We start from the raw sequence: 25,361 nt of genomic DNA on the forward strand, positions 1-25,361 counted from the left end.
ATTGCACGATGTATAAATCCATGGTGCGGCCATTGATGAGAGAACTCAAGTAAGTTTGATACTTGAATTTCTCACACCAGCTTTTGCGGCATTCGCTACCAACTATGTTATGAACAAGTTGGAGTACAATATGACCCAACTATTGAATGAGTTGCAAACTTTTGAATCTCTAAACAAAAGTTCCACTAAAGTTGAGGAGGAAAATGTTGTTGAAAGCAAGCATTCCACTTCAAATGGTAATTCAAAGAAGAGGAAGGGTGGCTAAGGAAGGGACAAGAAAAAGGACAAACAACCAGAGAAGACCAACAAATCTTCCAAGAAGAATAAGTCTGCAAAGAACTCCAAAAAGAAGGCACTGAAAGGAGCATGCTTTCATTGTGGAGTTGATGGTCATTGGAAAAGGAATTATCCTAAGTACCTGGCTGAACTGAAAGACAAAAGTAAGGGTAACTTTGATTTACTTGTTTTAGAATCTTGTTTAGTGAAAGGTGATTTTTCATCTTGGATAGTTGATTCTGAAGCCACTAACCATGTTTGTTTTTCTTCACAGATTCTTAGTAATTCAAGGAAGCTGGCTCATGGAGAGGTGATCATGAGAGTTGGAAGTGGACAGGAGATCTTGGCAGCTAAAGTTGGAAAAGCTCGCCTAGATTTTGATAATAATAAATTTATTGTGTTGCACAATGTTTATTTTGTTACTAGAGTTACTAGAAATTTAATTTCCTTATCAAAATTGCATGAATAAGGTTTTAATGTTTCCATTACTAATAATTCGATTGTTATTTCGAAATATGGTTTTGACATTTGTGTACAAAGTCTGAAGGTGGACTTTACAAGTTAGAGTCCAACGTCGAGCATGTTTATATTTCTGAATTATTTAAAATTGCAAATCCTAGATCTATTAAAAGAAAAAAGACAGATTCTGATAGTGAAACATATCTGTGACATTTGAGATTATGACATATTGGTTTAGACAGAATTAACAGACTGTAACGCCCTGTGTAACCATGACCGTTACACTACGCGTTTAAAGTAGTGCAAGACTTGCTAATCAAGTCGTTTAGTTGAAAACATGCTCCTAAAGTCATAAACAAATTAGGGTTAAAAGATTGTGGACATAAACGGATAATTTTTCATTTAAATAGATGTTTTGTACATGGGATACCATAAACAGGGTTAAAGGAAAAATTTACAAACTTCCAAAAGTCAAATACAAGCAAAGGCCACTCACATGGAAAAATACACATTTTAGGTTTTCTGTCCCAGTACAAACCCTCGGCCGTGGCGAACGAGCAGCAGACAATGTACACCTCGCCCCCAGAGCTCTCTAACTCATGATTGATCAATCTTACCCTTGCCTTCACCTGCACCACATATCATCCGTGAGTCGAGGCCCAACAAGAAAACCATATAGCATAGCATTAACAATGATGACAATAAAATGACCCATAAAATATTTAACCAATTTTCCAGCATGTCATAACAGTCACCTAATCAGAGAGGACAATCACTGATTCACAAGCCATTCATCTAGTATTTAGGTAACTATAAGTAACAAATTAGCAATGGCAAACATATCAATACATCATACAATACTTAGGGTCAACACCCTTAGGCCGCGCCCTCTATTTATCCCACTTACTTCGCTTAGGCCGAGCTCAGTGATTATCTAGCTGACCTCAGCTCTCAGTGGCCGAGCCGCGTCCTGTGTGCAAATATCAGTCCCGACACTCTTAGGCCTTTTATTTCATGCTCACATGGCATATCATAATCATACAGGATCTGTATTCAAATATAGGGAACCTTAGTCCCAACACAGCCACACAAGGGTGCAGTTTTCTTACCTTTAATTCCGAGCGGAGAAAATGAAATTGTTTTGACCACAATCATTAGCCCCAAGCCTTGGAAATAAACCTAGTCGCATGGGCCAATGGGTAAATTTCAACCTCCAATCAAAATAAAAATACCTAAGAGACAGAACTAGCCTTCGGGACTTCAATTTCTACTAAACCGGGTAGTAGAAATTGTCTCGAGCGCCTTGGTTCAAACCCTTGAACCTTACCAATTCTAGAAATAATTCTAAGGCTAAAATCCCTAAGTGGGTCGCGACTTGGCTTAGTTGGTCAGGACTTGCCGCCAAGTCAGAGAGCAAGCACCTAAGCCAAAGGAAAAGCGAGCCGCAACTTGGCCTAGTGAGTCGCGACGCGCCCCCAAGTCAGAGGCATCCCAGGCTGGGTTGTGGCGTGCCCCCCTTCTAACCTAGAAAAAATCTGGGTTCTTCACATGCATCTCCTAGCCAATTTCCCAGAATTTCACCGTAATAAGACTTCCGAATCAGACCCAATAACCATTAGTATAAGACCTTAATCACATACTTCTAATCACCAAAACCTTAGCTACAAAACCAAAATCTCTATCCCAATTCATCAGCTATTATCCCCCAAATTCAACCCAGATCTAACCAGCAAAACCAACCCTTAAGCAAACTCAAGCCCCAACATAATTCTAGCACAAATTTACAGATTCAGACCAGAATTCTTACCTCAAATGGCAACCAAATTCCTTCACAGTTCATCTGGGTTGTTCTAGCTTGAGTTCTCCTAAGTTTTTCTGTAGCTGAAATCTCTGGTTGCTTAGTTTTAATTCCTCAAGCCTTCCCTTAAGTTTTTCCCAAGTCCTCCCTTTCACTTTTGCTTCCAAAATTCTTAGATTAGGTCCAAGTTCCCTGCACCTTTATTTTTTTTTACTTCAATCCATAGTCAGAGAGTGAGAAAGAGAGTGAGACCGTGAGAGGGAAAAGAGGAGAGTTGGCTGAAGCTTCTGCCACTTTTTAAAAAAATCCCAAGTATAACTGAGTATATCCTTTAGTAACACAAAAGACTATTTTGCCCTTCCTAATACTCCTAAATCCTTTGATTATTCTAAGGGTAGATGAGTCATTTCCCCCTAGTTCCCACTAATTCCTCAAATGTTCCTATCATTTATCAATTAATACCATCATCCAATTAATTACCAATTATCTATTCAATATCCAAATATCCCTAATATATTTTCTAAATTTCCAAAAATACCCCAGGCTCCTCCCGAGCTGGGTACAAATTCCCGCTGTGACTATTTCGCCAATCCCCTCACTAGGACCGTCTCGAGCCATATACTGCAAATATATCCACATAATAATGTGGTCTCAACAATTATTACATATCACTACTAAAAAATTGTACTTAGACGATGCACATCAGACGACATTTTTAGTAGAATAGTCGTCTCATGTTAAAAGTAGAGATGAGACGACAGACTCTCTAGAACTGTCGTGCCATTCTAACTGAAGATTACATTAGATGACTGTTCTATAGAGACTGTCGTCACGTATCTACCTTTAACACGAGAAGACAGTTCTAATAGAAACGTTGTCTCAATGCAACCCAATTTTTTTTGGCATTAATTAAATTTGTATATATTTTAATATGAATTAATAAATATACTTAATATATTATGCAAATATATTTATAAAAAAGAAATAATAATTAATAATTCAAATTTAAATTTAAATTTAAAAGAGTTATTTAATATTAGTAGTTAAATTATTTAATAATATTATATTAATAATACTTTTAAGATAAAAATAATAAAAAAATATTATATTAATAATACTTTTAAGATAAAAATTAATAAAAAAAATGTCATACTTCTATTAGTTATATATACTATTTTATTAACGTGCGTTACTTCTAAATTATAACAATAATGTCTTTAAACTAATAAAATATAATATATAAAAAGAAATTAAATAAAAAAAACTAATGACCCAGTATCTTCAAAATAGAATTAGGCAATTAGGGGTAAAGTCTTTTATCATTTCTCTTCTGCATAAGTCGATAGTACAACCCTATGCTATAACAGCTACCGGCGACAACTGCAATCCAGCAATCTATGACAACTAGGGAGAACGGCGACAACCCAGGTGACGGCGGCGACGACGGCTCCTTCCTCGGATATAGGCAAGCCCTAATCTGCTCATGGTCCAGCCCATCTCCGGCCTAAAGCTTCGGCGTCTTCGCGCCTAACTCTCACTCCGACCGTTCGATCGCTTCCCTCCACCCATCTCCGGCGTAAAGCTCTTCTCGATGCCGTGTTCCTGCTTCTCTATCTTCTTCACAGTGATAGCCACAAGACTTTGGGTATTTTCTTTTTTTTTTCTTTCTTTCTTTCTCTGCACTGAGTTTTTTGGTTTAAATACTAAAGATTTGATTGAATATGTGTTTCTTTGAATGGGATGTTCCATTATCGTGATTCAATTTTGTGAATAAGATTCATTTTTGAGATGAGATGTCCCTACAGATGAGATGCTTTCTGATGAATATTATGAGCAAGATGGGAAAGAGCAGAATGATTTAATGCATTATAGAGGGTTTCCTCATTCTTTGGGGTCTAATTCTGAGCAACAACTAAAACCAGCTGCAGGGAATAAGAATACTGCAAGATCTTCTAGAGTCTTGAATGGCAGTGAAAATTTTGGCGATGGTGATGAAGATGACAACAATAATGATGATGCTGATTATGAAGAGGATGAAGATGGTAATTTGCTTTATTCTCCTTTGTAATTTTAGGATATTGCTGCATTAGTGTTGCTCACTCTAGTTCTTGGGTGCTTGTGAGGACAATTGGCATGGAACTTATGAACTCTGATTATATTATTGTTCCCACTCATGAAGAGTTAAAGACTGAATTTATCCTGTGTGTAATGGCAGAAGATGATCCTGATGATGCAGATTTTGAACCTGATTATGGCATTACAAGTGAACACACATTGAAAAAGGTTTGCGACTATTACGATATACCATATTATTTCATTCATGTGATTATTTTCTTGCTTTTATGCTCTTCCTAAAATATTGGATTAAGCAGCCAAGTCCTGGGCATTATGTTTTTGATGCAATTTCTTTATCTTTTTGTCTGATTCTTGACCAGTTTTCATGATATCAAAACCAATAGAGAGGATTGCTTTACTTCTATGTTGGAAGCTAATACTAGATGCACGCAAACAACAAATTATGCTTCAGATACTTTCATTAGTTTATGAATGGGTATTGAGGGTTCCCAAATTATTGTTGTTATTATTATTGTTTGGTATGAAATTAAACTTAGATATTAATAAAAATGAAACATTACAAATTAAAGGAACGTATATGAGGTCATTACAACAACCCAATCCCCACCATAATCTTCATCTTAAAAACCACGGCAGCTTCTTGGAGCAGCCTGTCCAACCTGAACTTTGACCATAAAGATAGTGTAAATGTGCAATGAACAAAAATATGATTCACACTTTCATCTTTTGTTTTTACAAAGAGCACTCCAACCTAAAAAAGATAACGGTTAGAACTGTCTATCTGTCTGTGGGTTATGATATACAGTCTTACCAGCCATGTGTGTGTAATCCCTCACCTCGAATCTCCCAAAACTACTATTATCTCAATCTTATATAGCCTTACCAGCCAAACCAACATCCCTATTATACTCAAAACTATCTAGTTCTTGATAACTTTGTGCCACAGAGTATTTGGTTTGTTTGGAAATCTTCACACTGATTTTATAACAAGTGATTTATTCTTCAAAGACAACATGCCAATGCCTATACCTGCTTTTACTCTAAGTTGAGAAACCCTCTCGCTAGCAATAAATGAACAGCCCTATCTTAATGCTATCCAAACTTGTATTTTTATTAATTTTTTTTTATTTTTGTTTATATTAATTAATGGTTTCTTATAACTGGATCAATCATGCCACTATAAACTTTCTAAAGGAAGGCCTTGATTTTCTTTTACTCTGGGCTATGATTCGGCCTTCGTTAAACCTTTCATCTAGTTATAGTATACCAGGTACCTTAGCTGGCTTGCTGGGTAACAATTTCTTTATCTGAATGAAGTCTGGTTTTCCTTTGATTTTTTTGTTTTGTTGAATAATTGGTGAATTAATCTCAATGTAGTTTTGGTTTCTTATATTTGTATTAGTCTCGCCACAGTATATTTTCTAATGGAAGGTCCCGATTTCCTTTTTATCGTGCTATTATTCAGCCCTTGTAAAACCTTTCATGTAGTTGTAGTATACTTTAGCTGGCTTGTTGGGTAACAATCTCCATATTTCTCTCACTCTATAGTTTGATTTTCTATGGACTTTTTTCTTTTTTGAATAATTGATGAATTAATCTTGATTTTGAGGTATACTGTTGTCTTTGATATAACTTTTATGTAATTGCTTTTTCCTTGTTTTGTCAGGGTGATTCTCATTCTTTGCCTTGTATTATTTGTCTTAAATAAAAAATACAAGTTCTGTTGTTTTGTTTTTTAGAAAAAAAGATACAACTTTTATGACTTAATTTAGAGTTGGGAAAATAAAATACAAACACTGGACTGTACTGTGTTTATGGTTGTGCTTGTGATAAATCTTACATTTATTATTGTTCCAATGCCAATTTCTAGAGATTGGCCCTGAAAAATATGGTGCCAATGAACACTTGTTTTTGTGTCTATATATTTTGTATGTTAGATGTGGTATTGTAATGAGTTTATTTTGTTCTTTGCTCTTCATTTCCATTTATCTTTTGGTAGATTTCCATTGATAGATTAGATTTACTGAACTATTCTTTGGGTGTGCTACTGTGAAAATTGGTTTTTTCTGCATGTTAATGATGTATTTTTAGTGATACCAGGATAAAAATTGGGGAGGTGCAGAATCTGAAGAAGAAGATGACAGTGATAATGAGCTGGATATGTCTGATGAAGACGATTTTTATTATGCAAGGAAATCAAAAAGTAAACAACGTGGTAAAGGTGGACATATTGTTAAATCTACCAGAGAATGTAAATTGTATCAGGGATCTGGTCAGCAGCGAAGAGGTAAATCATCATTTGAAGATGATGAGTCTTTGGGGGAGGACTCTGAAAGTGACAGTGATGTGGGTTTCAAAAGCACGAGGAAAGGTTCACATCAACGGAAAACTAGTGGTCGTTCTACTTTTTCGATAAATGCAACTGGACGAAACAACGAGGTACGCACTTCTAGTAGGTCTGTGCGGAAGGTGTCGTACGTTGAAAGTGACGAAAGTGAGGATGCCGATGAAAGCAAGAAGAAAAATCTCCAAAAGGTGCAATCTAGTTGTGTACCAGTAAGATTATTTATTTCTTTTGCTTGCACCTATTTAAGAGATTGTACCATCTAGTTCCTTGGTTCTTCACTTGCAAACTACAAAGCTTATGATTTTTGATAGTTCAGGGGTGAGAGAAGAAAATCTCTTACATGGGACTTATCATGGAATATCTTATTTGCATTACTATATCTACAGAGGTCATTTGATGATACCCATAGGTTGTACAGAAAGTCAATTGGAAAAAAATTAATATGTGATAATAATACACATGTTCTTTTTTCTTCTTATTATTTTTTTTTGCAGTAATTTTTTGTTACTATTCTTAATGTGCTATGAATTGGGCTTTTGGCGGGTTGTTATTTGGAAAAGTACCTTGCCATGCCAAATTTGTAATTCTAAGTTATTTTGACTGGACTTAACTCATTGATGCAAGTTTTGTTATATAAAAAAAAACTATTTGAATGCGCAAACCCCTTTGGAATAATTTGTAAAACTGTTATTGAAATTTGATAGAGGTCCTTGCAGGTATAAATGGGTGGTGATTTCGGGTTTGTGTTTCTGACGCTAGATAATCATGATTGATAAAATTTAGTGGATACCCTTTTTTGCTGGTATATGACTGGCTTCTTAGGCTGTAAAATATAATTGACACCTTGTCATCTTTCTTTTTTTCTTTTCTTTTTTTTTTAAACAGGCTTATCATCTTTTTATTAATATACAATCTGTTTCTTGTTAAATAAAGACGAGGGATACCCTTGAAAGATATCAAAATGTGGTGGGATGAGATGATTGCAGACATGTCTTTATTTTAAGAACAAGAAATGATCTGATACGTTATTGGAATTTGGATCAAATAATGAATGAGATGATTGCTGTTGGTTATACTATAATAACAGGAATCGGAGAAATGCATAGCTTCAAAAGAGAAGAAAAGACAATTATAAGAGAGTAGAGAGAGAAGACGTGAGATGTGGGCCAGATTGTTATAAAGTTAGCATAATATGTGTTACATGCATAGTATATCACTTCCTGTGAAGCATTAGTTCTGCCTGTTATATGGAAAAATAGAAAAAGTGGTAGCTACCTAAAGTTTGAAAAGCTTAGCCTGCTAGAATTCATTGTAGCTATACAGTTGATGAAGTTGTATGATATAAAAATTTACTTAAATCCTTAATCAATTGATTGTAGCTCTACATAGTATATCACTTCCTGTGAAGCATTAGTTCTACCTGTTATATGGAAAAATAGAAAAAGTGGTAGCTACCTAAAGTTTGAAAAGCTTAGCCTGCTAGAATTCATTGTAGCTATACCGTTTGATGAAGTTGTATGATCTAAAAATTAACTGAAATCCTTAATCAATTGATTGTAGTCTTGCAAATTCTTATCAGTTGCTACATGAAGTTTTTTCATCTCACCAGGCTAGTTTATTTGAATTATATTTTTGTCTTTGGTGTTGTTTGTGTTGAAATTTTCTTCTGCCATTGGATCATAAAATTATTTTATCCTTACATTATTGGGTTTACCTTTTCAGGAGGAACTTGAAGAGGAAGATAGTGATTGTATTGAGACAGTGATGTGGCATCAACCAAAGGGCGTGGTTGAAGAAGCTCTTAGGAGTAAAAGATCAACTGATCATGTTCTACTTAGCTACTTGTTTGATTCTGAGCCAAATTGGAATGAGATGGAATTCTTGATAAAATGGAAAGGCCAATCCCATTTACACTGTCAGTGGAAATCATTTTCTAAGCTTCAGAATGTATGTTGTACGCTTCTTGTGCTGCTTCTGCGTGTAGATTTTGTATTAAGCCTTCTAGCGCTATCTTGTCAGTTGTAACTTGTCATTCTTGATGTAGCATTGATGTTCGGCGCTTCCCCCCACTGTTATTTAAATTTCTCTATGCATTTTTGGTTTGTGGTTTTGCAGCTTAGTGGTTTTAAGAAGGTTTTGAATTACACTAAAAAGGTAACGGACGAAGTCAGGTTCAGGAAGACAGTCACACGTGAGGAGGTAATATTTTTATTTTTTTTCTTTTTCTTTTATGAATGCCAGACTTTGATTCAGAAAGTCAGAATGTTAAGAAGCAATAAAGATATATGTTTTTTTGGACCTGCGGCAATCCCCTTTCTCCTATTTGATGTCAAATATGAAAGTAGTTTGTTGAATCACTAATTATTTTATTAATATAAATTGGCTGTTTATTGTAAACAAGGATAATAACTTTGCATTTAGGTAAACTGGGGTTAATCTCTATTTGAGGGTTACCTCTTTAACTTGTGGGGTGGTAGATCTTTCTTATGCCACACCTACGCCCACACATTATGTATATATTATATTATTTTAATTTATCATTGATTTTTGTTCCTTTAAGCAGTGAATTTGTATTTCATATTCATACGAAGGTATCTATCATATGCGGGATTTATTTTTGTTTTGAACTTGTTTGTTTTTGTATTTGTTTGCATTTTTTTTGTGTGTTTCAGTGGTGCTTATGCTATTTAATGGGATTGTTATCTACTTTTTTATTATAAGCTATATATGGTGGGATTAGGAAGTGATTTTGTTTTTAAAGAGCTCAGTAACTTTATAACGGACCTCATTCTGTTCAAATGTTTTTTGTCACGTCCGAGACAGTCAAAACACATTTGATTTGTTATTGTTTTTCCTCTTTGCTTCATCTCACATTATTTGAAGAGATTTTAAAATTGATGTTGACTATGGTGCCATTTTTTCTTTAATTGTTTGTTCAAGATTGAGGTTAATGATGTGAGCAAGGAGATGGACTTGGACCTCATCAAGCAAAATAGTCAGGTTCGCTTTCAATTTCTTGTTTTGGTTTTATATATTTATTTCCTTTGTGTTTCCCTTACTATGTAGTTCTCTATATAATTGGTTCAATATATCTCTCAGGTGGAAAGGATAATTTCAGACCGCATTAGTAAAGACAGTTCTGGAGATGTAATTCCAGAGAACCTAGTCAAGTGGCAAGGGTTATCTTATGCTGAAGCGACATGGCTTATAGGTTTGCTCTTTTGTGCAATTGTTCTTTTGCAGACTCTTTCTATTAATTTAGGAATGTATTCACCAAATTTTATGAAAAATAAAGTATAGGAACATTGCTTTCTACTTATCATAAACACCTACAAAGATAAAACATACAAGTTTTGCTTTGCTTAAATGGAATGCTGACATTTTGATGATAGAATTAATGTGCTAGAGACTAGTAGTATAGTAGTGGGATGATCGAGACATCTTGTGATTAGCAACTGTCATATATCTGTTTGGAGTGTAAGAAAGGGGGAGATGTTGGTCAAAATGGCGAGACACTGAGACGTATAGAGAAACACGGTTGTATGTGAAAATTATTTATTAGAAGTGATTTTGTTTGTTGCGCTCTGTATTTCTTTTGACATTGGTTTTAACACAATGAAATTTACTTGGTCAAACTTATGGTACAGAAGTAGAAAATAGAAAGAAAGGGAAACTTGTAATAGCTACTTTCAAAAGATCTATTGGGTTATTAGGGTCTGAGGTACATTTGAGTAGAGTGTACGAGTTTTTAACAAGGGAAGCATGGATCAAAATGATAAGCATCAAGCCAAACCAAATGATAGAGGCTAGTGAAAATTGACAATGAGATGGCTGCAAGGATTCATTGGGTTGAGTTAGCTTTCAACTAGTTGATTTGACCGATCCACTTTAAAATGACTGTCAAGTTTGCAGGCTAATGTAGAAACATCTAACCTAGCTACCTAGAAAAGGAAAAATTAATAATAATGAAGAGTGGTAAACAGAAAATGTTGAAGGACTACTGGGCCGTATTCATAATAGAAAATGTTGAAGGACTGCTGGGCTGTAGTAAACAGCTGTGTTTATTTTACAGCTGTATTTATTTACCTAATTTCTTAAATAGATACTAATATGATTAGGACCAGACTTAGAAGGATCATCTGTTAGGCATATGAATCCTATTATTTCCTGATTTTATGTTTTCTGCCTCATCCTTTTCCGTGTGCTTTCCTCTATTTATTAGTGGGTTGTGATGAATAAAAGATAGATTATTGAGATTTGAGACCTAATAGCTGAAAGGAAATAAACATGAGAAGATTTTGGTAAAAGCCAAGATGGTCTGAACTTTTAATAGTCTTGTTGATAGCTTTGGCAAACTTCATATTCAATTTGGCAGCTCTAATGACATTAACTTTTTTGTTGTGCATGTTGTAGCTCTGGAGAACAGTACTACTCACACACCTTTAAGCTCATCACAGTGTTCTTGCATGAAGCAAGTCATGCTATTGCTTGCAAACTCACATGTGGTCATGTTAGAAGCTCTTCACCTTTCCCCTCTTTTGTACTCAATGCTTATATTGTGAAGCTAGTTCATGCACTTAATCCTCATTTCCGTGGTTCCTGAAGTCAGCCATGCAAACTAATATGATCTCATGTGTAGGTGGAGGGAATCCGAGTCCATCCAAATGAGGGTGGCGTCACACAAACGCGTGGTGGTGTATATTGGTTGATATTACCTGCAGGATGTAATACACTTTTTTCCCTAGCAGCTATTTTTTCTATGGTCCACGCCCTACTTTCAAGTTTGTTAAGTGGAAATGAAACATTGCATGCTTTTCTTTGATAGAATATTCATGAATGTATTTCCTCTGTCTTTGCATTCCTTAGTTCAATTGATTTTTTTTTTCAATCTGAACAAAAAAAGCTTCACTTCAATAGACCTTTTTTTTTTTCTCAGTTCTTTATGTATTCAAGGTGTTTCTTACGTGCGTTAATTATACATGTTGGCCTTGCACTTGGTTTCTGGCACTGAACTACCCTTAAGAATTTCTTATTACTGATTATTCTTTCAAATTGCATACACCAAGTTCAATTGTAGTAAAACTGAAAATGAGGTCTTTGTAAAGTCAGTAGAATTTTTTATTTCTTTTGATATTGGTTTTACAATTCTTGTCAATTAGCATGATGTGTTTCCATGGCTTCATGCTTTATACGAAATTTTACATACTCAGATCTTGGCTCATCATTCTGGTGAATGACTTTGATACTCGCATCAACAAATCTCCTCACTGCGAGAATTGCTGCTGGTTGTTTAATTGTTGCTCTATTTGTGGTGCTCTGTATTGCTAAAAACGTAAGATTGCTATTTCATATATTTCAGTGTTGAGAAATGAAAACATTATTGCATATTGTCTTCATCAGTTACTATGAAGTGAGCACTTATTAATTTTTCCTTTTAATCTTGTTCATTATATAGTGGACACTCCGTGGACTTTGTATCGGTAAGAAACTTTATTGAGTTGTTTAAAAGTACTGTAAATTTTATATATTCAAATGCTTCCTTACCATTTTCAAATGCTGCCAATTTTGAGGTTATAACTTTTTTACAATGAATGATACATGGTTTTGGACCAATTACACAATCTAGATACAAAGCTCTGCCTGATGTTCAATCTGCCTTATTTTAAGTTTTAAAGTTTCTCACATGGTGAAAAGGCATCTATATCTTTTCTTTTTTTTTGGTCTAAACTTTGTGCTGAACTGCGACATTACATCATGATTCTCAGAAGTCGCAGAAAGAGGAGGATATGGAGGAGAGAGGTATGAGCAGCTGGAGTTTCAGAAGAAAGCTAGGCAATGTTACAAGGCTCTCCATGATGCTTCTTGGAGGGTAATTTTGTGTTTCGTTTGGTGACAAGTAATAAAGCATAATGCAACTTTAAAAGTTGTCTTTTTTTTTAATATTGATTAAAGTATGATAATAGAGAGATGGGTTATTTCATGAACAGTCACATATGAGGTACTAAAACTACTAATTTATGTTATTTCATTTGCTCATTAGTAAGGATTGTCAATATTACCAGTCCCTTGCATAAGTTCTTCATTTGTTTATATATTTAGGAGAAGTAATTTATAAGTCATTAGCAAGTGCATATGAATATATTTTGTTTGAAGTTACAAATTGTAATATATAATTATTCTCAAAAACATCTAAAAGGTTGGAGAAGCAAGGTTCTTTAAATTGAGGCTTGTCTTACATATTCCGCATTTGCCTCGATGAATTTTTAAACCAACTTATGATTCTTACTCTATAAACAGAGCATTGCACTTTAGCTTTAATTTTTATTGTTAACAGTCAACTTATGGTCATATAAAATGTTGTGTTACATGTAATTACCTTCTTTTTCAGTTTTGAGTTTCTTTAATCGGTGATTGTCCAAAGTTTTGAGTTTTCAATAGATGATAAAGACGCCAAAATGTCATATAACGAAGCAGATAGATTATATAGATCATCTTATGTTAAACGAGTATAGTATGAAATATATGAATTTCTAGCCTTGGTAGTGGCACATTGCTAACTCTGTTAGGAGTTCTTTCATCTGCATATAATGATTGAATATTAATGATTTTGTTGAATATGTGTTTCTTTGAATGTGGTATTTTATTACTTGTGATTTATTTGTGAGAGTGGAAGTGTTTACTTGTGGTATTTGTGAGAGTTTCAAGATTTTAGAAAAATACAACAAGAAAGGCGTAATCATTTACAATACCCTCGTAGGACTTCACGCCATAACTATACTGAATTGGAAGCTGATTTAGTAAGTACATATATAGAACGAATTATGCTTGATTTTATGTTTTCCTCATTTGATGTTAAAATTGACCTAATTATATTATATGCAGCAAGCTAAGGGGGGCACAACAGAGCAAATAGATCGACCAGAGGAGGCCAGAAAAGATTCTTCTAGAGTTGCCTTTTGAAATGATAACTAGAGTTTCTTGAGCGGATGAGTCATAGATAGAGTAAGGGTCTAAGAGGCTTGCTAGAGTTACCTTTTGAAATCATAGCTAGAGTTTCTTGAGTGGATGAGTCATAGCTAGAGTAACTTTTGAAATCATAATTAAAAAAATATACTAACTGTAGTATTTAGTTAGCACTTACACAGTTATCCCAAGTGAGTTCTATATTCCAAGTGAGTTAGCACTTACATATTTTAATCTTGTAATTTTTAGATTTGGAACATACTGAGTTCTATTGATTTTGTCTGCTTGTTGATTCTATCTGAACTATATTGTAATTACACAGGAAATTATGAATGAATATAGTTATTGAAAATAGATAAATGAAAAAAATTCTCATATTCTACATGAGACGTCGGTTTCCACAATATTGTCGTCTTATGTATTGCAGGGAACGATGCTTGCACATAAATTGTCATCTCATTTACTATAGGAGGATGACGCTTGAGTAGGAACTGTCGTCTCATTTACTGCAGTGGATGTCACTTGCACAAAAACTGTCGTCTCATGTACCACAAGAGACAACGTTTTTTTAGGAACCATCGTCTCATGTACGACAAGAGATGACACTTTTATTTAACCCGTCGTTTCATGCTTTACATGGCATGACATTGCATGAGATGACGTTATTAGAACCGACGTATGAGAGTCCATACGACGGTTTAAAATCATCATCCCATGTCAATTTTGTAGTAGTGTATAATCACATTTATGCCGTTAAGGGGCCAAAATTACAAATAGGCCCTTATAAGCTAAACATGGCCCACATGCATGTTTAATACTTATAAACATGAATTTCACATATCCACATAATCATATAATCATGCACGCCACATAATCATGCATTTAACTATTAAATCGCACATAAACCAATTATGCCTTCCCAACATGCTAATAAAGGCCCTTAAGCCATATTAGCAAATTTTGGGTTGTTACAACTATCCCCTCCTACTAAGAATTTCATCCTTGAAATTTACCTGAATAACTTGGGATACTGATCCCGCATCGCTGATTCAAGCTCCCAGGTTGCTTCTTCAACCTTGCTATTCCTATATACACTTTAACTAGAGGAATCATCTTGTTCTGTAGAACCATGTATTTCCTATCTAAGACTTGAACCGGTCGCTCCTCATAAGAAAAATCTATCTGTAATTCCAAACCCTCATATTTCAACACATGAGTTGTATCTGAGACATACTTCCGAAGCATGGAGACATGGAATACGTCATGAACTCCCGACAACGATGGTGGCAAAGCTAATCTGTAAGCCACCTGCCCGATCCTCTCCAGGATCTCGAAAGGTCCAATGAATCTATGGCTTAACTTGCCATTCTTCCTAAACCTTCTTACCCCTCGCAGTGGTGAAACTTGCAGAAACACATGGTTACCAACCTGGAACTCCATGTCCCTACGCTTGGGATCAACTTAGCTTTTAAGTCTGCTCTGCGAAGCGATCATTTGAGCTCTGATCTTCTCGATAGCCTCATTAGTCTTCTGAACCATGTCCGGTCCCAAATATCTCCTCTCACCCATCTCATCCAAATGAATGTGTGATCTACATCTCCTCCCATATAACATCTCATATGGAGCTACTCCAATCATTGATTGATAACTGTTGTTGTACGAAAATTAAATCAACGGGTGATACTTACTCCTAAACTCCTCATAGTCTATCACGCACACTCTGAGCATGTCCTCCAATACCTGAATCATCCTCTTAGACTGTCCATCAGTCTGAGGATGAAAGGTCGTGCTGAACTTCAACTGAGTCCCCATAGCCTTCTGCAACCACCCCAAAACTTGGAGGTAAAGATAGGATCCTGGTCTGACACTATATACTTGGGAACCCCATGGAGACGTACAATCTTCCTCACATACAACTCTGCATACTGATCCACAGTATAAGTTGTCTTCATCGGCATGAAATGAGATGACTTGGTGTATCTATATACCATTACCCACACCGAGTTATGCAGCCCCACTGCCCTGGGTAAACCTCCCACAAAATCCATCGTAATATCCTGCCATTTCCACTCGGGAATACACAAAGGTTGTAGCAACCCTGCTATCCGCTAATGTTCAGCCTTCACCTGCTGAAAGGTCAAACACTTGGCCACGTACTCCACTACATCCTTCTTCATCCCAGGCCACCAACACAATGTCCGTAGATCCTGATACATCTTCATGGTCCTTGGATGGAGTGAGTACGGCGTAGTATGGGATTCATCCAGTATCTCACGTCTAATCCCCATATCAATCAGAACACAGATCCGACCCTAATTCCCTAACTTCCTACAACTGTGCATCTACTAACTGACCCTCCTTAATCCGCTCTAGTAGGGTTGACTGCAAAGTAATATTGGCTAACCAGGCAGCCACCAACTCTATCCTTGCTCTGGACATCTTGTCTGCTAATTATCTCGATATCTGAGTAGAACTAAACAACTGTCCTCGGCCCCTCCGGCTCAGAGCATCCTTCACTACATTAGCTTTTCCTGGGTGGTAAAGAATGTCACAACCATAGTCCTTCACCAACTCCAGCCAATGCCTCTGCCTCATGTTCAGATCCTTCTGGGTGAAGAAGTACTTCAAACTCTTGTGGTTGGTGTTTATCTCACACTTCTCTCCATATAGATAATGTCACCACCCTTACAGTGCGAATACCACCGCTGCTAACTCCAGGTCATGGGTAGGGTACCGCTGCTCATACTCCTTCAATTGCCATGATGCATAAGCTATAACTTTCTCATTCTGCATTAACACACAGCCCAGTCCCAATCTTGATGCATCACAATATACCACAAATTTTCCTCCCTCCGAAGGAAGACTCAACACAAGTGTCGTAATAAGTCATCGCTTCAATTCTTGAAAGTTATTCTCACACTTGTCTAACCAGATGCACTTCAAATTCTTCCTTGTCAACTTTGTCATCGGTGAAGTAATCTTCGAGAACCCTCCCACAAACCGTCTGTAATAACTTGCTAACCCGAAGAAACTTCCAACCTCTGAGGCTTTCCTTGGCCTCGGCCAATCTCTAACTGCCTCCACCTTAGATGGATCCACCTTAATCCCATCCTAACCAACAATATGCCCAAGGAATGTCACTTCTGGTAGCCAAAACTCACACTTCTTAAACATGGCGTACAACCGGTGTTCTCTTAATCTCTGCAAGACTTGTCGAAGATGTCGCTTGTGTTGTGCCTCTGAACTTGAGTACACTAAGATGTTTTCGATGAAGACAATCACAAACTGATCTAAGAAGTCCTTGAACACCCTATTCATTAGGTCCATAAAGGCTGTTGGGGCATTGGTCAAACCAAACGACATGACTAGAAACTCATAATGCCCATACCTTGTTCGGAAGGTCGTCTTCGGTATATCTTCATCCTTGATCCTCAGCTGGTGATAACCATATCGAAGATCAATCTTCAAGAACACCGTCTTTCCCTGCAGCTGATCAAACAAGTCGTCGATCCTTGGTAGAGGGTATTTATTCTTGATGGTCAACTTGTTCAACTCCCTGTAGTCTATACACATCCTCAGAGTCCCATCCTTCTTCTTCACAAACAAAACCAGATCACCCCATGGCGAGTAACTAGGCTTGATGAACCCTAAATCAAGAAGCTTATGTAACTGTATCTTCAATTCTTTCAATTCCGCCGGTGCCATCCTATATGGTGCCCTCGACACTGCTTTGTCCCCGACGTTAACTCAATAACGAACTGAATCTCCCTATGCGGCGCAGCCCTGGTAAATCCTCAAGAAACACATCTAAGAACTCATGAACCAATCTGGTCTCTCCCGGCCCTATTGGCAAAAATCTGGTAGTATCCACCACGCTAGCTAGGAAACTTATACATCCTCCCTGTTATAGGTCCCTTGCTCTTAGCACTGATGTCATGGGTATGCGAGGTCCACATACCGCACCCACAAAAACAAAGGGATATTCTCCCTCAGGCTCAAAAGTCACCATCTTCTTTCTCCAGTCAATGGTAGCCCCATATCTAACCAGCCAATCCATCCCTAGAATCATGTCAAAGTCCTCCATATCTATCTTTGTTGACGCGGTTCTTCGGCAACAGATAATTAAGAGAAGAAGATGAATAGATTAGTACTTAAAAGTAGAACCGTCACAGATATGAAATCTTTGTGGAAAGAACTAGGTGACCCTAAACACGTTTTTAAGTGGTTCGAAGGTTAAAATCCTTCTACTCCACTAGTCAATATTATTGATATTCTCTGGGTAATTGGTTTACAGAGTATATAGTTCTTCCAAGACTATTTTTCCAACCCCTATCAACTCCCAGGGTCTCCATATTTATAGGAGAAGGCACCTGGAAGTTGGTAGGGAGGTCATCCCGTGACCTTACCATTTGTCATATCAAGTCTGTGATATTCATGATTAATTCCTAAACCTGACACACAAGTGTGGTCTAATCAGTATGGAAGGAGATAATGGGCCGCATGGCCCAACCCGTCCGTGGGTGTCTGAATACGCACGTTCCTGCTGCGTGTCCGAGAAGTCAGGGGGATATCGGACACGTGATGGCAGGATTATGCACGTTTATCTTGCGTGTTGACTTCCCATAGGGTCAGAGCTTCCTGAGAAGCTCGTTGCTGGAGCAATTCATAACCCGAGCTTACCCGTCAGTGGTCGCCGGATGCTATTCCCAGCTCCTGGTGCAACAAGAGCGAGCTGGAAACAGGACCCCCTCGAGCTAGAAAGGGCCCATCCTGAAAATAAAGCCTCTGGCCTGTGGGAGCCTCGGACTAAATCATGTTTAGTCCGAGGCTCGTCCTGCTAAACAGCCCATGGGAAAACCAGGGCGTACATCTGCCCCCTAAGCTCCTGCTCGTGGTCCACGACGTCAGATATGGGAGACCACAGTAGGGGCTTTTAGACTTCTCCCACAACCCTACGCATTCCATGCTTTTCGCATGCGTCTGATACGTGGAACGCCGTGGGTGGCAACGGTACACTCTACGAGAACCGCATTAAATGGCCTAGCCTACTGTCCAGCCGTCGTTTCACATTTCGAGTGGAGGGTCTCCCAAGGGCCTTTTACACGTGATCCTTCCCGTGTATAAAAAGGGGTGGCCATCCCACGCACGGGCCACCTTACCATTCAAAACCTCTCAACTTTCCTTGTTTTCTCTGACCTTCCGAAGAACAAAACCCTCATTTCCATTGCTCTCATCTTCTTCGTTCACGAAGCTTAAGCGCACGAGTTCCTTCAAAACTTCGGAGACCACTGTGCCAACGAAGCTCCTACCAGCGCAGCAACCTCACTCACCATCAAACCATATACTGTAAGTCTCCTGTCCTTGTTTATTTTTGAAAGCATGCCACTGTAGCTTAGGCAAAAAATTTTATTGTAGCCACATGCAGAGGTTTTCTGGGTCGCGCGGATATGGAGGGTGACAGCCCTTCTTAGATTAGGGCACACTTGCCATGGGACATCGTCTTAGAATATGGGTTCCATGGTTCTCTCTTAGGAACAATTTCTGGGTAGGATCCTTAGAAATTTTGGGTGCAAAAACCGGGTAGCTTAGGGAATACGCCTTAAAAGTGGTTTTGCCATGCCTTGCTTGTTGAAACTTTCCCCCCAAGGCAATTTTTTACTCTGAGTCCTCTGACACACGAATTCTGAGTAATCTGGGATCTGTTGAGGGCATAGGCGCGTGTTCCTTGGAACGCGTGGCACCACTCTCCACGGGCTGGGCTTACCCCAGCTCGTGTACAGAATACTTGCTTCACTCTCCTGCTTAGGTCGCCTTTTCTAAAGTGTTTTCTTTTGTTCGATAGGCGACCAGATGGCTCCAAAGAGAAATCTGCCATAGAAGAATGTGGGAAGTTCGTCCTCCCAGCAGGATAAAGGAAAGGCGGTGGTGACCAGCTCGCCAATTCCTCACTTTTGGCCGGCGGTGGAGAAACAAGCCGAGGTGGCCCCTGACGCGTTTTTCGAGGCGGAGAGAATCGTCTCGAAGATAACCAGCCAGACAAAGATCACCAAAATCTTCCTCAACCACAACATTCCTCTGGGGAAGACCTCCGTGATCGCCCGACCTGCTGCGGATGGGGAGCGGAGCTGCACGCCGCTCGACGAGTCGTTCGCGGCCTAGAGCGGGGAACACTTCAAGGCAGGGGCCTTCCTCCCCCTGGATCAGTATTTTGCTGATTTTCTGAACTATGTGGGGTTGGCCCCATTTCAGCTCCCCCCCAACTCATACCGTCTGTTGGTGGGATTGAGGTATTTGTTCCAAAAGCATGAGTGGGAGGTCCCCACTCCTGCTGATATTCTATATTTCTTTTGCCTCAAAGCCAGCCCGGACCAGCGGGGGCGAGGCGACGGGTTCTATTACTTAACCCGCTTCCCTAACACAACAGCAGTGATCGAGCTGCCGAGCCATCCAAACGACTTCAAAGACCAGTTTTTTATGTCAACTGGGTTCCGAAACTGCGATCATCACTATTTCAACCGCCCTCGTAAGTGATCCTTGATTTAGCTCGCCTTTTAACGGTTATCTTATTTTAGCTCGTCCCTTATTCCACTTCTGATTTCAACCAACCTTGCAGCCATTTACGCGAGGACCGAAAAGTCTGTGACCCTTGGGGGTCAATACGATACGCTGGCGAACTTGCCCCCCAGTGAGAAAGACTACTGCGCGCTCGTGACGGACGAGACGATGGTATTCTGCAAGCTGATTTTCCCAAATCAGACTTTGAATTTGAAAAGGCCCCGGGGGCCTCCCCCAGCTCGCGACAACAGACCGATCGTCGCGGAGGAGGTCGCAGACGACGAAGGCGAGGAAGAAGGTGAGGAAGTTCCTCTGGTGAGGAACAGGAAGAGGACCTTGGAGGTCGCCCAGGGGATGAGCGAGGAGAGGGCCCAATCCGGAGCAGCCGCGGGTTCTTCCGGTCAAGGTAACTCTTACTTATTTAAGAACGTAGATAGGGCCACTGCAGACCCCCGGCTGGTTAGGTTCAACCCTAGGCAGCTCGTCCATCGTCACTCAAGGAATCCGGACCTGGACACGCTCTTGCTCCATTGCGTTGACCAGCTCGTGCTGGACAACCAAGAGAGTCGGCCTAAGGGTACCGTAGTAGTAGATAATACCCTAGCCTTTAGGTCGGTCATTTTTGAGGAGTACGGGACCAACTTACGCACGTGGCCTGCGCTCCAGAGGGGCATCTATGCTCCGGGGATTAGGCAGTACGTAGAAGAGTCCAGCCCCGATTCAGAACCGGCCCTAGAACCTTCGCCAGTTCGCGAGATAATCGTCCTAGGCTCTTCTAGCTCGGGGGGTAGGGCTCCCTTAGTATTTGCTTTCTTATTGCCTTTGGACCTTTTGTCTTTATTTCTGCATGATTGCTAATAACCGTGTTTTTTGTTCTTGGCAGAAGAGATGTCTCAGCCCGGGAATAGTCTGCGGGGCGTTGTGTTCGGTGGGAATCCCCCAGCGGGGCCGAGGTTAAAGAGGCTTCGCGAGTCCAAGAGCTCGGCCGGGGCCTCCACCAAATCCCCGGCTAAGGAGAAGGAGAAAGCTCCGCCATCCCAGGTCGCGGGGGCGAACCTCCCTGTCGCCAGGACAGGGCTCATGCACCCGCCACCCCAACGATCTCCACTAGCCGCGCAGGACGGGGTAATAGAGGTCGGGAATCTGGCCGCGGCAGCCCCGGACGTGCGTATCCCGGTCGACCCCCGGGCTCTGGAGAAGATGCCTGAAGCATTCTGGGGTACGGTGTATGAGTCGGCTAGCTACGCCGTCAACCACTTCTACAATATCAGGGAGAAGGAGCTCCGGGCCATCGAAACAACGAGCCCGGTCCGAGTCATAGAGTCTGCGATGGACATCACCTTAACGGTAAAGTGCCCCCTTCTTTTAAGGCTTTAACACTCACACGCCGCCTTTTTCCTTCTAGTTCGCTAATTTATCATTCTTCTCTTGCAGGGCATGGCTGCCGCCTACAGAGGCATTGTTAGGACCAAGGCCCAGCTCGAGGGTTTGGAAGCTGATCGCCAGACCGCCCTCCAGGAGTCTCAGGAGGCGAGAGACGCTCTGGCGGCCTCTAAAGCCGAGCTAGAGAAAATTCGCTCCGAGAACCAAGAGCTTAAACACTCCCTAGCCGCATCCGAGCTAGAGAAGATCCGCTCCGAGAACCAGGAGCTTAAAAACTCCCTGGCCGCATCGCGGACAGATCTTGAGGCGGCGAAGGCCGAAGCCCAGGCCTCCCAGGCCGCCCTGAAAGACGAGCGGGTCGTGTCAGAGCAGTCCTTACAAGACCTGTTCTATCACTGCTGGTCCCACAATCCGGACGCGGACTTTTCTTTCATGCCGCCGGACCTCTGGGCATTCTTGTTGCCGCAGCTTCAAGCCCGCCTGAATAAGGAGGTTCCTCCATCGGAGACTGGAGAGGCCTCTGCCGCGGCGGAGCAAGATGAGACCGCGACCTCCAAAGGGCCAGCTGATGGGGCTTAGGACACTTCTTGTTTAAGTATTTTGAACTCTTTCTATTGTAATTTTCTTTTTATGTGAGGCGTTTCCGCCTCGAGACAATTTGTTCAGCCAGTTTTACATATATATTTTTATGCATTTGGTCAGAATTCATCTCTTTATTTTTATGAACTTAGTTCGAGTTAACTTTTATCCGTATCCCGGGCTCTTTAAAGAAGAACCACGGTCAACAAATTTTTTTTTTTAACTTCTAAGTTTTATGACCTGGTTAAGACCAGGATAGGACTTAGTTTGTGATAACTCTTATCCGTAGATAAAAATGAACACCTAAGTCGTTAAGGAGACCTGGATATATCCAGGTACCATATGCCCCCCAAGTAACTGGGAAAGGGTCTTTCGTTGTTACTTTAAGATTACACTTGCAAATAACGAGAAACATTTGATTTTTATTTATACATGGAAGGTGACCTTCTAGGCCTTACAAATGTTCATTGATAATATTTCTTTAGGTGGATAGCATTCCAAGTCCGCGGGACCGCCCCTCCACCAAGTCGAGCTAACTTATAAGTTCCCTCTTTGATGACTTCGATGACCTGGTATGGTCCTTCCCAGCTTGGTCCCAAAACCCCATCTTTGGGATCTTTCCCGGCCAGGAAAACTCTCCTCAAGACCAAATCGCCGACGCTAAAGGCACGTCTTTTGACCTTAGTGTTGAAGTAGCGAGTGATTTTTTGTTGATAACAGGCGAGTTGGAGTTGTGAATCCTCTCGCCTTTCATCCACTAAGTCTAAGGAGTGGCATAGGAGCTCGTGGTTCTCGTCTTGGTCGTAGGACCGGACCCTGTGCGACAGGACCTTCACCTCCACGGGGAGGACTGCTTCACTTCCAAAGGTTAGGGAGAAAGGAGTGTGACCCGTGGGAGTCCGATGTGAGATCCTATAGGCCCACAGAACTTGGGGGAGCTGTTCTGGCCAGATCCCCTTTGCCTCATCTAGCCTCTTCTTGAGGCTTGCCTTCAGAGTTTTATTGACAGCCTCGACCTGGCCGTTCGCCTGGGGATAAGCCACGGACGAGAAGCTTTTCATAATTCCGTGCCTTTCGCAAAATTCGGTGAACAGGTCGCTGTCAAATTGAGTGCCATTGTCGGAGACGATCTTTTTGGGTAAGCCAAATCGACATATGATGCTTTTAACCACGAAGTCTAGCACCTTTTTCGATGTTATTGTCTCCAACAGCTCTGCTTCGGCCCACTTGGTGAAGTAGTCAATGGCTACCACGGCGTAACGGACCCCGCCCTTTTCGGTGGGCAGGGCGCCTATTAGATCTATCCCCCAAATGGCGAAGGGCCAGGGAGACGAAATCATCTTTAGCTTGGTCGGAGGAGCTCGCGCAACCGCGGCGAACCGCTGACACTTGTCGCACTTTTTTACATATGAGATCGAGTCTTTGGACAGAGTCGGCCAGTAAAAACCCTGCCGAAGGATCTTCAAGGCCAGGCTTTGCCCCCCAGTGTGATCTCCGCAGAATTCGTCATGAACTTCTTGCAGGATGGCCTTCACTTCACTTGGAAGAACGCACCGGAGGAGAGGTAAGGAATGCCCACGTCGGTACAACACACCCTCGACTAGTGTATACCTCGGAGCTTGATAAAGGACTCGTCGTGCGTCGTTGTGCCCTTCGGGTAACTTGCCCTCGACGAGGTACTCAACAATGGGAGTCATCCAGGTCGGCCTGATGTCAATCATTCCAATATCTGCTCGATCTCCGTCTATGTTGGGTTTCTCCAAGAACTCAACTGGCACCAACCCCAGGGTTTCTGTCTCTCCCGAGGTGGCGAGCTTGGCGAGAGCATCTGCATTGGCGTTCTGCTCCCGAGGTATCTGTTCGATCGACCCTTGCCCAAACGCAGACAGTTCGGATTTTACCTTAGCCAAATAGGAGGCCATCTTGGGACCCCGCGCCTGATACTCGCCTAGAACCTGATTCACCACGAGCTGGGAGTCGCTGAAGCATTGGACAGAGCTTGCCTTTAGCTCGCTGGCTATCCTAAGTCCAGCTAATAAGGCCTCGTACTCTGCCTCATTGTTAGATGCCTTGAACCCAAACCTCAGCGCCGAGTGGAATCTATGCCCCTCTGGGGATATCAGAATGATTCCGGCCCCGGAGCCGCTCTCGTTAGATGAGCCATCAACGAAGATCTTCCACGATGAACTAGAGGAGGCGACCTGAGGAGAGCCTTCTGATGGGATCTCACGGAATCCCGCGCATTCTGCCACAAAGTCGGCCAGGGCTTGACTTTTTATGGTAGTTCGGGGAGTATAGAAAATCTCGAACTGGCTGAGTTCGACCGCCCACTTTAGCAAGCGTCCCGAGGCTTCAGGCTTTTGCAAAACCTGCCTTAGAGGCTGATCGGTCATGACGTGTACAGAGTGGGACTGGAAGTATGGCCTGAGTTTTCGCGAGGCCGTGATTAGGCAGAACGCCAGTTTTTCCATCAATGGGTACCTTGACTCAGCTCCGAGGAGTCTCTTGCTGATATAATAAACCGGTTTCTGAGCCTAGTCCTCTTCTCGCACCAGAACAGCACTAGCTGCGTCCTCAGTGACGACCATGTAGAGGAAAAGAGGTTCTCCTACCTTGGGCTTTGACAGCACAGGTGGCTCAGCCAGGTGCGTTTTTAGGTCGAGGAATGCGCTTTCACACTCTACTGTCCATTCGAACTTCTTGTTTCCCCGGAGCAGGTTGTAGAAGGGTAAACACTTGTCGGTCGATTTGGAAATGAACCGGTTCAGTGCTGCCACCCTTCCTGTGAGGCCTTGGACATCTTTCCGCGACCTGGGGGAAGGAAGCTCGAGTAGTGACCTGATCTTGTCGGGGTTTGCCTCGATTCCTCGGGTATTGACTATGAAACCCAAGAATTTCCCCGATGCGACACCGAAAGTGCACTTC

At 40.8% G+C, this 25,361-nt stretch overlaps 1 protein-coding gene across 17 annotated transcripts; it reads left to right on the top strand.

Annotated features, from left to right (window-relative positions):
- Positions 1-3,796: 3,796 nt before the first annotated feature.
- On the top strand, positions 3,797-14,252 carry LOC133798600 (protein CHROMATIN REMODELING 5-like). Of its 17 annotated transcripts, none has more exons than XM_062236990.1 (13): positions 3,799-4,575; positions 4,749-4,816; positions 6,710-7,165; positions 8,679-8,903; positions 9,072-9,155; positions 9,897-9,956; positions 10,056-10,167; positions 11,370-11,466; positions 11,596-12,288; positions 12,412-12,436; positions 12,722-12,825; positions 13,662-13,753; positions 13,839-14,252. In XM_062236990.1, exons 1-9 carry the CDS (start codon positions 4,344-4,346, stop codon positions 11,663-11,665), a joined length of 1,404 nt encoding a protein of 467 aa, XP_062092974.1. In that variant the 5' UTR covers positions 3,799-4,343; the 3' UTR covers positions 11,666-12,288; positions 12,412-12,436; positions 12,722-12,825; positions 13,662-13,753; positions 13,839-14,252. The 17 variants fall into 17 exon arrangements, with proteins under 17 accessions (XP_062092978.1, XP_062092974.1, XP_062092970.1 ...); XM_062236986.1 differs by having other exon boundaries at positions 11,596-11,680; positions 12,167-12,288; positions 12,722-13,753; XM_062236982.1 differs by having other exon boundaries at positions 12,722-13,753.
- The last annotated feature ends 11,109 nt before the right edge of the window (positions 14,253-25,361 follow it).

This window comes from Humulus lupulus, chromosome 8, assembly GCF_963169125.1.
Source record: "Humulus lupulus chromosome 8, drHumLupu1.1, whole genome shotgun sequence".
NCBI lineage: Eukaryota > Viridiplantae > Streptophyta > Magnoliopsida > Rosales > Cannabaceae > Humulus > Humulus lupulus.